At 34.3% G+C, this 12145-nt stretch overlaps 1 protein-coding gene, 1 long non-coding RNA gene and 1 pseudogene across 2 annotated transcripts; 2 read left to right on the plus strand and 1 right to left on the minus strand.

Annotated features, from left to right (window-relative positions):
• The first annotated feature begins 5014 nt into the window (after nucleotides 1–5014).
• On the plus strand, nucleotides 5015–5120 carry LOC137827390 (small nucleolar RNA R71; annotated as a pseudogene).
• A 3041-nt stretch (nucleotides 5121–8161) lies between these two features.
• On the plus strand, nucleotides 8162–9073 carry LOC137824351 (germin-like protein subfamily 1 member 7). Its single transcript, XM_068629973.2, has 2 exons — nucleotides 8162–8329; nucleotides 8434–9073. Exons 1-2 carry the CDS (start codon nucleotides 8212–8214, stop codon nucleotides 8982–8984), a joined length of 669 nt encoding a protein of 222 aa, XP_068486074.1. The 5' UTR covers nucleotides 8162–8211; the 3' UTR covers nucleotides 8985–9073.
• A 759-nt stretch (nucleotides 9074–9832) lies between these two features.
• LOC137823309 (uncharacterized) lies at nucleotides 9833–10278 on the minus strand. Its single transcript, XR_011083110.1, has 3 exons — nucleotides 10216–10278; nucleotides 10046–10141; nucleotides 9833–9968 (listed from the first exon to the last, which is right to left on the minus strand). It is a non-coding gene; the product is annotated as an uncharacterized LOC137823309 (long non-coding RNA).
• Between the last annotated feature and the right edge of the window lie 1867 nt (nucleotides 10279–12145).

Below are 12145 nucleotides of genomic sequence, written 5' to 3' on the forward strand. Positions count from 1 at the left end.
CAACCTACTATATGTTATTCCTCCATAAAGCATACCATTTTTCCTTGTGCACCAACTCTATAGTTTCTTGGTGGCAGCTCATTCCTACCCCTACATTGCGTATACGTTATTTCAAATATCTCTCTTTAATTGTTTCTCCCACCCGTCTGATGAGCAAGTAATCTTCATTTACCATCTCTAATTTCAATTAGGATTTATCCTAAGATAACTTATACTCCAAATAATCTTATTTCATTTGAAACTTATTTATGCCTGCTAGTGAAAATGCTTTTGAAAAAAATTGTGTTCTATAATACACCAAATACACGTTTTATTTAGTAGCATTATCTAATGATGTTCATAAAAGAAACATATACTCCCCTTTAAGTTTCAAATAAAATCAATGAATACATCAATAAAATCTCAAGTAAATGATTTTGATGAATCAATTGGGAAAATTAGGATTGGGGTTCGTATTTCTCACTCGTTTGTATTTTTAATCAATAAAAACATATAACATTCCATCTTGATTGACTCTACCATCTTTATTGAAACATGTTTGAAGTACGAAATACATGTTTTATTCGGTATAATGATCTAAAGATGTTCTTAAAAGAATCAGATACTCGTCTTCAAGTTTCAAATAAGATCAAGGAATACGTCAATAAAAAGAGTAAAATCATAAATTCAATAAGTCTTAGATCAGGGTAATTTTCTTACATTAAACAACAATTAAGTTTCAAAGTGTTCAATTTTCTCACTAATAAAAACTACACATTGGCACTTATCAATTTCCCCCAATCTAGAATCTTGCTTGTCCTCACTCTTCCCCAAAATCCTTAGAAATCAAATCAATAGTTCAATATCAGAACAACTTCATGGAAAGAGCATAAGATAATTCAACAAAAAAATTATGGTGTTTCCTATCAATTCAAACCAAGACAGGATAAGAATGTATTCAATTTCCAAGGTAAACAATTGTTACTCTTTACTGAGAATCAAACTAAGGAATTTCTCTCTTCATTCCTCACTGGTGACTGTTTGCCCTCTCTTTTCACTGATTTCCAAGCTAATTTAAGGTTGCCCTTCATATCTAGTTGATTACAAACACTTTTACAAACATAGATCTTGAGGTTATTTTCAGGTTGTAATAAGGCTGGGTTACAAAGAAAATTTGGTATTTCCAGGATAACAAAATGCACACTTAACAAAAGATTAACATATTTACAATTCAATTTCTAATTGTGTTATTCATTATCCCTTCCATAAAATTCATCTACATTACTTCCATTTTTATTCTTGTAATCCCCTTTTATTTTAGAAAAGAGAATGAGAATGTGGATTATTTTGTAATCCCCCTTTTTTTTCTCTTTTTTTTTTTCATTCTCAAGATCTCAGCAGCCACACCAAACCCAATTCTTCTAATTATAGAAATTTTAATTGCACCTATGCTCTCCTTTTGTTAGCATACCACAAGGTAGGCCAAAATATGTATATCAGAAGCTAGGGTGCAATAAAACAAATTTAAGCTAAAAAAAGGGTTATTTTCCTACACATTTCATTATATATTGCAAAGGTTAGTTGTTTGGCCCTGAGTTTTCTCACATCCAACTCTATTAAACATGCCTTAATCTTCTCCATATTTGATTTTGTGATGAAAATTGACTAGAAAATTAGGCAACCTCAATTAACTCTTCACTAGTGAAAGTCTCTCAAACTGTTTAAAGGTTTCACACTCTCACTTGGTTGGCTAATTTCAATTCCTCATTTGTTCTCAGTCATTGCTTTCAACCGTTTACCTTGTTCCAACTTTTACACATTACTAACCTTTCTCAATTTGAGTGATGATTTCAACCACAAAAATTTTCAAATTAAGTCCCTGATCAATCCATTTGGTTGTTCTAATTTAGAACTATGGTTTGATTTCTTTCTCCAAAAAAAAATTATACCAACATCTATCTATATACAAGATTTCACAAAATATGCAAACATCAGCCACTATACTAACTTAATCTTGCCATCAACAAAAGTTAAAGTAAGAAATATTAAACTAAACTGCTAAAGTCAACTTACTAAATTAAACTACTTAAACTAAATTAATACTGAAATTAAGTTTAAACAAAAAAGTTAAAACCAGTTTTTTGTTCATTGTGCATGAGAAGTATCAATCTCCTCTTATGACTTTGTTTCGCTATGTGCCAACATCATCATTCTGAACTTTGTTTGAATCTTCATCTGCTGTTGCTGCTCAAGATGGTCTAGCTCCCTTTTCTGGTGCATCTTTAACTCTAGTCCCAACTCCAAACAGTCTTGCCTCCCCTGAAAATTTGTGCCTGTCCTCAAGCCAAGATAGAAAATAGTTCAATCCAGTGAAGGCCTAGTGATCCATTTAATTGCACGAGTAAGAATAACCATCTCTCAGTCAACGCCAATATTCAAAACCAAAGTGTTCTATATTATGGGCATTTTAACAAACATTTGGTATGCATAATGTAAAATGGCATTGAATGAGTAATTTTTTGGTTTTTAATCCATGGAAGGCAATGCTTAACTTTGAGTAAACTCAAAATAACAATCATATTCAATATCAAAACATTAAAATATCAACAAGATTAAATCTTTGAGTTTAGAGCAATTTAGGAGCGAAACTTTAATGAATGGAAATGATTAATTGGAAATTGCAATAAGAATGACTATGGAGATGAATAATTACTTACCTTGATAATGGAAATGTAGATGAAATGATTGGATGTGTATGAAAGCTCTGGGATGGAATTTTTAAAATTGGGAACGCTTGACTGAAAATGAGTTAAGGTGTAGGGTTTTCATATGTGATTTTAAAATGTTGTAGTTTTTTTTTTTTTTAGAAAGTTCCCACTAGCTTAGGCTAGATATTTTTAACTCACGCTGAAGTTTGGCAGAGAGCAACAGGTTTGTTTAGCTCAAGCTAGGCCTTTTTAGCTCAACCTAAAATTAGGCAGAGAGCAACAAAGTTTTTTAGCTCAGGCTAGCTCAGTTTAGCTCAAACTAAAGTTGCAGAACAAAATTTCTTTCTTTTTTTGCATATCTATCTTAGGCTAAATTTTCTAGCTTAAGCTAAAATTACCCTGCAACGAAATTTTCTTGAAAATTTTCAGTTTGTCTTTGCCAAAAGTTTTAAACCTTTCTAAGCTTTCTTCCATCCATTCATTTCACCTAACATTTCAAACCTACATGACCATTTCACATATCAAATTGGTTTTAAAGACATCAAAGATTAAAACATACTACTAAATCAAAACAAAAATTAAAGACACATTTCAAAACAAAACACTGGGTTGCCTCCCAGCAAGCGCTCGTTTAACGTCATATAACTTGACGCCTGATTAACGTCATTAAAGGTTCAACAACAATCACATCCACTCTGAAACACTCTTTCTGATCATTTGAATAATTCATTGCTTCAAAAACATTAAAGCTTACTTCTTCATCTTGAACACAAACCTTCAATCTTGCTTTGTCTACATCCATTATAACTTTGGTAGTTTTCATGAATGGTCTTCCCAATATCAAAGGTACTTGAGCATCTTCTTCAATATCCATAACAACAAAATCTACTGGGAATAGAATATTATCCACCTTTACCAATAAATCTTCAACTATTCCATGTGGATATTTGATTGATCTATCAGTCAACTGCAAAGTCTCTTGTTGGTCTCACTTCTGCATCTCCAATTTTCTTCAGCATTGATAAAGGCATTGGATTAATACTAGCTCCAAGATCCAATAATGCCTTTCCAACAGTGAGATTTCCTATGGTAATTGCAAAGTGAAACTTCCAGGATCTTTAGATTTTTGGGGTAATGATTTTTGAATTATAACACTGCATCCAACTTCCAATTGAACTATCTCCTGGTCATTGAATTTTCTTTTCTTTGTCAATAATTCCTTCATATGTAGGCATCTGCTCTAAAGCTTCAGTAAACAGAATGTTAATTTGCAATCTTTTGAGAATATCCAAATCTTGCAAATTGTCTTTCCTTGCATTTCTTTGTAGGAGCATGTGGATAAGGTACATCTTTTATAGGAACGCTCCTCTCTTGTTTTTCACTTTTTTGATTTTTTTCTATTTTCTCTCCAATATCTACAACATCTTCCTTATTCCTTCTTTCTCCTCCCTCACACTCAATTTTTTCTTTTGCACTCTCTCTCTCTTTTTTAAAACTTCCTCCTCAAGAACTAAATTATATCCAATTTCATTTCCTATAACTTTCCCACTTCTAGTAGCGATAGACTTGCAGTGCTCCTTGGGATTGGTTTGCGTATTGGCTGTAAATTGACTTCCTTGATTATCAGCTAACTGTTTAGTCAACTGCCCCACTTGTGTCTCTAAATTCCTTATTGATGCTTCTGTATTTTTCTGATTTGATAGAGAGGCTTGCATGAATTTCTCAAAAGTATCCTCCAATTTGGATGTTCTCTCGTGAATTGAAGGATAATGTGGTTGTTGCTGATAGGGAGCTTGCCTGTTAGATGATCCATCTTCTTGCTTCCATCCAAAACCTTGATTTGGATTATTCCTCCAGCCTTGAGCCATGTTATTTGGATAGTTTGATGAAAAGCCACCTTGCCTTCCTTGATTATTCATATACTGAACCTCTTCCTCTGATGGATTTTGATAGGAGCATTGGCCATTAAGATGATCTCCCCCACAAAAATCACACTTCAAAGCTTGATTCTGATTTGAAGAAGAATTTACTGCATGTAACTGTTGAGACAGTTTTGACATTTGCTTGGTTAATGCCTCAATTTGCCGAGTCAAAATTTTATTTTGGCTAAAATTGCATCTGAAGTACTCAAATCCAACAAACCTTTCTTTTGCATTGTGTGTCTATCGTATTGAGCTTCGTAATTTGTTGAGGCTAAGGCATTAATGATTCTTGTAACTTGCTCTGCATCAACAATCATTATTGTACCTCCTGCGAGAGCATCCAATATCATTTTAGTATCAGGCCTCAAACCATTGTGGAATATGTTAAACTGAGAAATATCCTCAAAGCCATGATTAGGAAACCTTTTTAAAATCAATTTAAAACGTTCCCAAGCTTCACAAGAAGGTTCATCTGGCCCTTGCCTGAATGTGGAGATATCAGATTTAGCCTTGATATATCAAGAAAGTGGGAAAAATCTATGTAGGAATTTCTCTTCTACATCATTCTAGATACTTATACTCTGGTTTGGATGCAACTTTAACCATTCTTTTGCTTTGTCTACTAGTGAGATAGGAAATAGACGCAGATAAACAGATGCAATATCATTTTCCTCAAAGCCCATGGTCCCAACCAACTTATAGAATGTGGATAGATGAGTATAAGGGTCTTCATGGTCCATTCCAGTGAATTGATGAGTGTTGATTAAGCTAAGAAAAGTTGGCTTTATTTATAATGATTTGGTGGCAGGAGGTATGGCTATGCTAGAGAAATGCCTCGGTTCTTGTTGCATAGCATAGTCTCCCAATGTCCTTCTAGGTGGATTTTGTCTATTTTCAGCCATTTGGAACTCTGTTTGATTGTGTGAGTTGCGAGTGTTGGAAGATTCTCCTTTTGCTTGTCCTTGCTTCTTTTTTTTTTTTTCTTCTTGCTCTGATTTCTTCTAACTGTCTTCTCAATTTCTTGGTCAAAATCCAATTGATCTTCAGGAATATGTCCTCTTAATAGCATATATCTAAGGCAACTCAAGCAAAGATTAGTACAGGATAAAAGAATAAGATCTAAACAAGTTTCTATTCACAAAGAAAACAAACTATTCACACTACTTAATAAGTTATACTTCAGAAATTCTTAAAAGAAATTGTTCTCCGGCGACGGCGCCAAAAACTTGTTGATTTTTCTCGGCAAGTGTACCGAATTAACTGTAATATAGTACTTTTTTGTTCCTATTAGGGAGATGGGAGCTAGAGAACTAATGAAGTCTTCGTGCTTCTCCTTCGGCTCTCGGTCTTGGGTGAACACCGAATGGGGGGGGGGGGTTACTTGCGGAAGGCATTCCGACGTTCAAGTCAGTAAAGCGGGTGATCAATATTCAGGTAGGTGCACAGTAGTAAATGACGTACCTTTCTCCTTGGAATGTGTGCTATTTATATTATTTTAATGGACTTACCTCATTGGGTCTGATTAGTGGAATGGATCACACTTAGGGTTGCATTACCTAATCCTTAATGATGGCTTAGCTTCACTAACCTTGGTTTGAGCGTTAATGGGTATACGTGTCGGTCGGCCTGGTCGTGCGTGGTGTGTCGGTTGGTCGGCCAGGGAGACAGAGACACGTCAGCGTGTGTCTCGGTCATCTCGGGTAGAGAGACCGAGACACGTCATGATGTCGGTTGGCCATACCGATACATCTTTAAAGTACGAATGTCGAACCCACATGGAACAATTCTAATTAATAAGTTTTGTTATAAAACTCATTAAGTATAGAAAATAATGTTGAGAACTTTTTCATAACCAAATTAAAGATTTCACAAGAAGTAACTTAAAGGTTCAAAATTTGCTTCAAGACATAACAAAACTAACTTATCAAATATGGATAAAGGTACTTGGGATTGAATTGCATCTATCTGAATTATCTGTACTTTGGAATAATACAATATATAATACTCAAAACTACTTATTGTTTATGCTTAATTTAAAGTCATTCACCTTGACTCCTCACAGATGAAATTCATAAGATAATTTCTCAAATACTGATTCCTCAGATATCTAACAAATAATCTAGCTTTATGAACAGAATTATGATGCTATTAATAACTTGAAATCTATTTCTAGCATTCCAAGTTATCAAGTATTTTCGTCTATATCAGATCCTTAAAGGTACTTTCCAGTTAACCTTAAGGATCAAAATGAAGACTCCAATGATCATATAGAATCAAGCAATAAGCAAGAAATGGAAATACCAAGAACAAGTAGAAAAGAGAATATTATATATATATATATATCAGCAAGAATACATTTGATCAATCTCAAGTTAGAAAGCACTTAGCCACTCATGACAGCTGCTCCAATCTTCATTCTTGATTTGGATTGCATAAGAAGTGCTGATCTGAGCAAGCTCCTCTCTTAGAATAAAGTTCTCCTCTTCTTCTCTCACTAATCTCTCTCTATAAAAATCCAATCTTTTTCCACCGCTTCTTTTTTCACTTTGTTCCAAAATTTATATAACTTTAGCTCAAGCGAGCCAATTCAGCTTAAGCTAGATCTTTCGATGCATTTTTAGCTTGAGCTTGAAATTCTAGCCTGAGCTAGATTAGTACTGCACCTTAAATCAAATATGGACAGTTTTAGCTTGAGCTAAATCCTATAACTTGAGTTAAATCTTCTAGCTTGAGCTAAATCTTCTTGTGATCCAATTAAGTTTTTGCTTTCTTTCTTTCAATGCTTCATATTGATCTGCAATTTAAACAAAAATTGAGATTAAATTTCTACATTTGTTTCTTGGTTCAAAATATATAATCGGATTCAATAATTCTCATATTAGGGTAATCTTTTTACATTAAGCAACAATTAAGTTCAAAAATGTTCAATTTTCTCACTCATAAAAACTACACATTGACACTTATCAGATATACTTTGTAACTTTAGAGTAAAAAAATTCCGGCAATCAGAGATTCGTTCAAGCCAAACGCAAAAAGATTAACATCCTCCATGTCCTTCAGTTGTTTGATTTAAGTGTGTTATTTCAATTAGTTTAAATTTGATTTAGGGTTTATCCTGGTATAAGGAATAATATAACCAAAAATGTAAAAAGATTGAAGTTGAATTGTTTAAATTGCAGGCATGGGAAGTAAAAGCAGAGAGAAGTTCAAAGCCATGAAACGGTAGTATCTAATGGCGCACATAATTTGTTCAGAAAATTGTGGATGAATAAATAAACTATTCCCGCCGTCGGAGAGTCATTCAAGCCAATCGGAAAAGAGAACAATAACTAAGAACAAGTCTGAAGAAATGATACCAAGTCTAAACTACTCTTTGACAATGCCTTTGTGGTTAATTTATAATTTAAGAATGTTACAGAAGAACAACTACGTATTGGGTAGACGTGGAACATCTTATTAATAAAGAATGGTTCATCACCTAATAAAGAAATAATAAATAATACCACAAGTTAAATACAGGGTTCATCCTTATAAATAGCAAAGGTTAGAAGGAAAACAAATAAATTACCCAAAATCATACAGAAATAGAGTGCAGAAGCAAAATGAAAGCTGTGTATTTCCTTGTGGCCATCTTGGCTTTGACGTCGTCCATTGCCTCTGCCTATGATCCAAGCCCTCTGCAAGATTTTTGTGTGGCTTTGAATGACACCAAGAATGCTGGTACGTACAACCATTCCTCAAGTCTTTTGCTATACATCAATCAACATGATAAGATTATTAAAGATGATCCTTTGAATTGAAAACTTTTTTTGGTGAATTTGTAGTATTTGTGAACGGAAAACTTTGTAAAGACCCCAAAGTAGTGAAAGCAGAAGATTTCTTCAGACACGTGGAACCTGGGAATACCTCCAACCCACTTGGTGCACAAGTGACTCAAGTGTTTGTGGATCAGCTACCAGGATTAAACACACTTGGCATATCTTTGGCTCGTATAGATTTTGCACCAAAGGGTTTAAACCCTCCCCACACTCACCCTCGAGGCACAGAGATCCTTATTGTTGTTGAGGGTACTCTCTATGTTGGATTTGTTACTTCCAATCAAGATGGAAACCGTCTCTTTACCAAAGTTTTGAACAAGGGCGATGTCTTTGTCTTCCCAATTGGTCTCATTCATTTTCAACTTAATGTTGGATACGGCAATGCTGTTGCAATTGCTGCTCTTAGCAGCCAAAATCCAGGAACTATCACTATTGCCAATGCTTTGTTTAAAGCCAATCCATCCATTTCTCCTGAGGTTCTTACAAAAGCCTTCCAAGTAGATAAGACCATAATTGATTACCTTCAAAAGCAATTCTGGTCTGACAACAACAACTAGTTAATCTCACCATGCCCCATCACTTCATCTTCTACACATCATTTCTTTTTCTAATAATTCAAAATTTGTCTGTCTTATATTTATATGTTGTTTCCACCATATTTGGATTTCAATTTTCTTCTATTTAATTTAATATCAATAACAATAACATTCTCCTTTGTGCAATATAATATATTAAATTCAATGACTCTCTACATAACTCTTTCTCCATACATATATATATATTAGAAATGATGTCACTACAAAAATTTACTTTTTAACAGGTTATATTTAACGTTTGTGGCTATTTTAACCCTCACTAAGTGTGTTACCTACGATTTGTTTTTATCCTGAAAGATTTAACATCGTTATCGACGATTTTTACTAACACTAGTGCAGATATGTAAAACAAATGCGGCTATTTTCAATTTACAAATGCGGTCATAGAACCGCATTTGATCAGCACGCATTCGTAAATCTGGAATTTACAAATGCGGTCCTATGACCGCATTCATAAATCACATTTACAAATGCGGTCATTTTAGGTAACCGCATTTGTATATTATTCTGAATTAGGGAGTCGGTTTGGGGTTTAGGATTTATGAATGCGGTCTTGGTAAAGACCGCATTCATAAATCACTATTTACAAATGCGGTCATTTACCAAGACCGCATTTGTAAATGCGAATTCACTATTTACAAATGCGGTTTTGGTAAATGACCGCATTTGTAAATAGTGATTTTTTTTTTAAAATACACTCTGTTTTGTGCAGAAACCATATATTTAAATAACCTGCATAATGATCAAACCCAGCCAGACAAATACAGAAATGTAGTGATCAATTGAAATCATCAAAATGTACATTTACAAGTGATCAAATTACATATAATAAAACCACTATTGTTTACCTATGCTAGAGTTATAAAAATTAATGAAATATGTGGACCAAGAATCTCTAACATATGAAATGCCTTCCTCACTCATTGGTGTTTCTTCTGTGAATAACTGCATTGCAAAGTTGACATAAATTAGTTTCTAGATATATATATGTTCAAGAATTATAAAAATGATTTAACATATACCTCTTTCCAACCAGTTTTAACACCTAGTCTTATAATGGTAATCATCCATTGCATAATGTAATAGCCACACTCATAGCTTCCTGGTTGTTTATTACACTATAATTCAATAAAAAGTAATATGTTAGTATATTGATAAACAATGATAATAGAGAAAGAAAAAAATTACAAACCTTTACTCTTATGTAGTTCAAATTATTTGAACTGGATCGACCTTTTAGGATGTTATATCCACGCCACGTACTGGTTAATACAAAAAACCTCATTAGTAGATGGTTAATTAGTAACATACAAAGTTAAGTTTATACTATACTTACGTATCAATGATATCCTTAAATTTTGTGGGCATCTTCTTGTGTAGGGAACAGAACCACACAGCAGTCTTATCAACCATTGATAAGACAAGTAACTGCCAATGATGCCTATATGATCATTGAAAAGAGTTAGTAAATATTTAAAACATGAAATAATAATAATTGATGACATATAATTAAACTTACTCATTAATATAAGGGCATAAATAAATTTGTTTTCCCTCTTTTTCCATGATGTTAGTGATGTATGCTTGAGTCTCAGTTGAGTTTGGTCCAACGGGATTAGTATATGCAGGATCTACGAATCCATACATATTTTCCTTCCCCTCAGTGATACAGACTCTATGCAAAAACCTATAAGTTTTTAGTTAAAGCATAATCAATAATGATTTAACATAAATTAAATTGAATAATAGGTAAAGATACTTACATCATAAAAAATTGAATTATACTTATATTGAGCTCCTGTTTCCCAGATATAAATTCTGATAAATCTGTGTTGTAAATCATCAGTGGCAGTTCAGTGTTGATTTGAAAAAATGTATTATCCCACGAAACTGGAAAAGGATCATTGCCAATCTGACTAGCAATGAGACGTAGGGAAGCCATAGGATCGTCAACTGGAACCTCACGCTTCTTTTTCGGACTTGGTGGCTGAAAAGGTTTCTACAAGATAAACAACATTTGTATTAAATTATATGTAATATATAAATATAAATAAAAAATAATATAATGAAACGAAATTATTACATGAGGTTCGGGCATAGATCGAATGAGCTCTCTGGGCCAGGCAACGAATGTCTGAAAGGCCACAGTGGTTACCTCATCTGAAGGTAGTGGAACACGAGCATCAGGAAATCGTACTTTTTCAACTGTTACCTTCGCCACATTAGGGGAGAGAGGAACGTTATGTAAGGTGGTGGCGTTTGTATAGACTTTTCCAAGTGCCACCACCCGAGGAAGTTTGCCGCCCACTACCAGTAGCTCACAATCCTCTGTCTGCCCATTGATATCATCCCCTGATGTTGGAGGAGCCGCACAACTCCCCTTTGTGCTCTTGGGAGTGGGACTAACAAGGGGTTCAATCGGCTCAGCACAAACTTGTTGCGATAGAAACTCTTGTCGCATTCGATCATTCTCCTTTTTCATCTCCAGCCACATCAAATCAGTCTTCTTTCTCATCTCCTCCATTATTTCTTCACGTAACTTACTCTTCATTTGAGTTTCCTTCTTGGAGGAGGAGGATGGCTGTCGTTCTGAAACTCCAAAATAAAGTTTAATTCCGACCCCTTGTCCAGCGGCACGAACACGACCAGAGTGTTCAGGTCGTCCAATTGCTTCAACCAGGATATCGTGACGACCTTCAGCAACAAATTTACCGTCGGATTCCAAGGAATCCTGCAAGAGTACACAAAAACCATATTTTCAATCATTAATATAATTAATGCTTTAAAAAAATTGAAAATAACAAAAATAACTTACAATTTTTTCGATTATAACCCCGGATTGCTCAGAACTTGGTGCACCCGACTTCTTAATTCGGGCCCTCTTCCATTTTACATGGCGAAAAGGTGGTGATGGAGGAGAAGTGACCCCTGTTTCCACATTCTCAGACAACGTCCCCTGTTGAGATTTCTCCTTTTCCACCATCAGTGTTTGCTCAAGTTTTCTATACCCCGAACGAGACATAACGTGCGGGGTAAGATTCTTCAAAGCTATCTCTTGAGCTTTCTTCCGACGATCCTGTCATAATTGAAATAAACAAACTGAAGTAAATAAGATAAACTTA

This window comes from Phaseolus vulgaris, chromosome 8 (assembly GCF_051622355.1).
Source record: "Phaseolus vulgaris cultivar YP4 chromosome 8, ASM5162235v1, whole genome shotgun sequence".
NCBI lineage: Eukaryota > Viridiplantae > Streptophyta > Magnoliopsida > Fabales > Fabaceae > Phaseolus > Phaseolus vulgaris.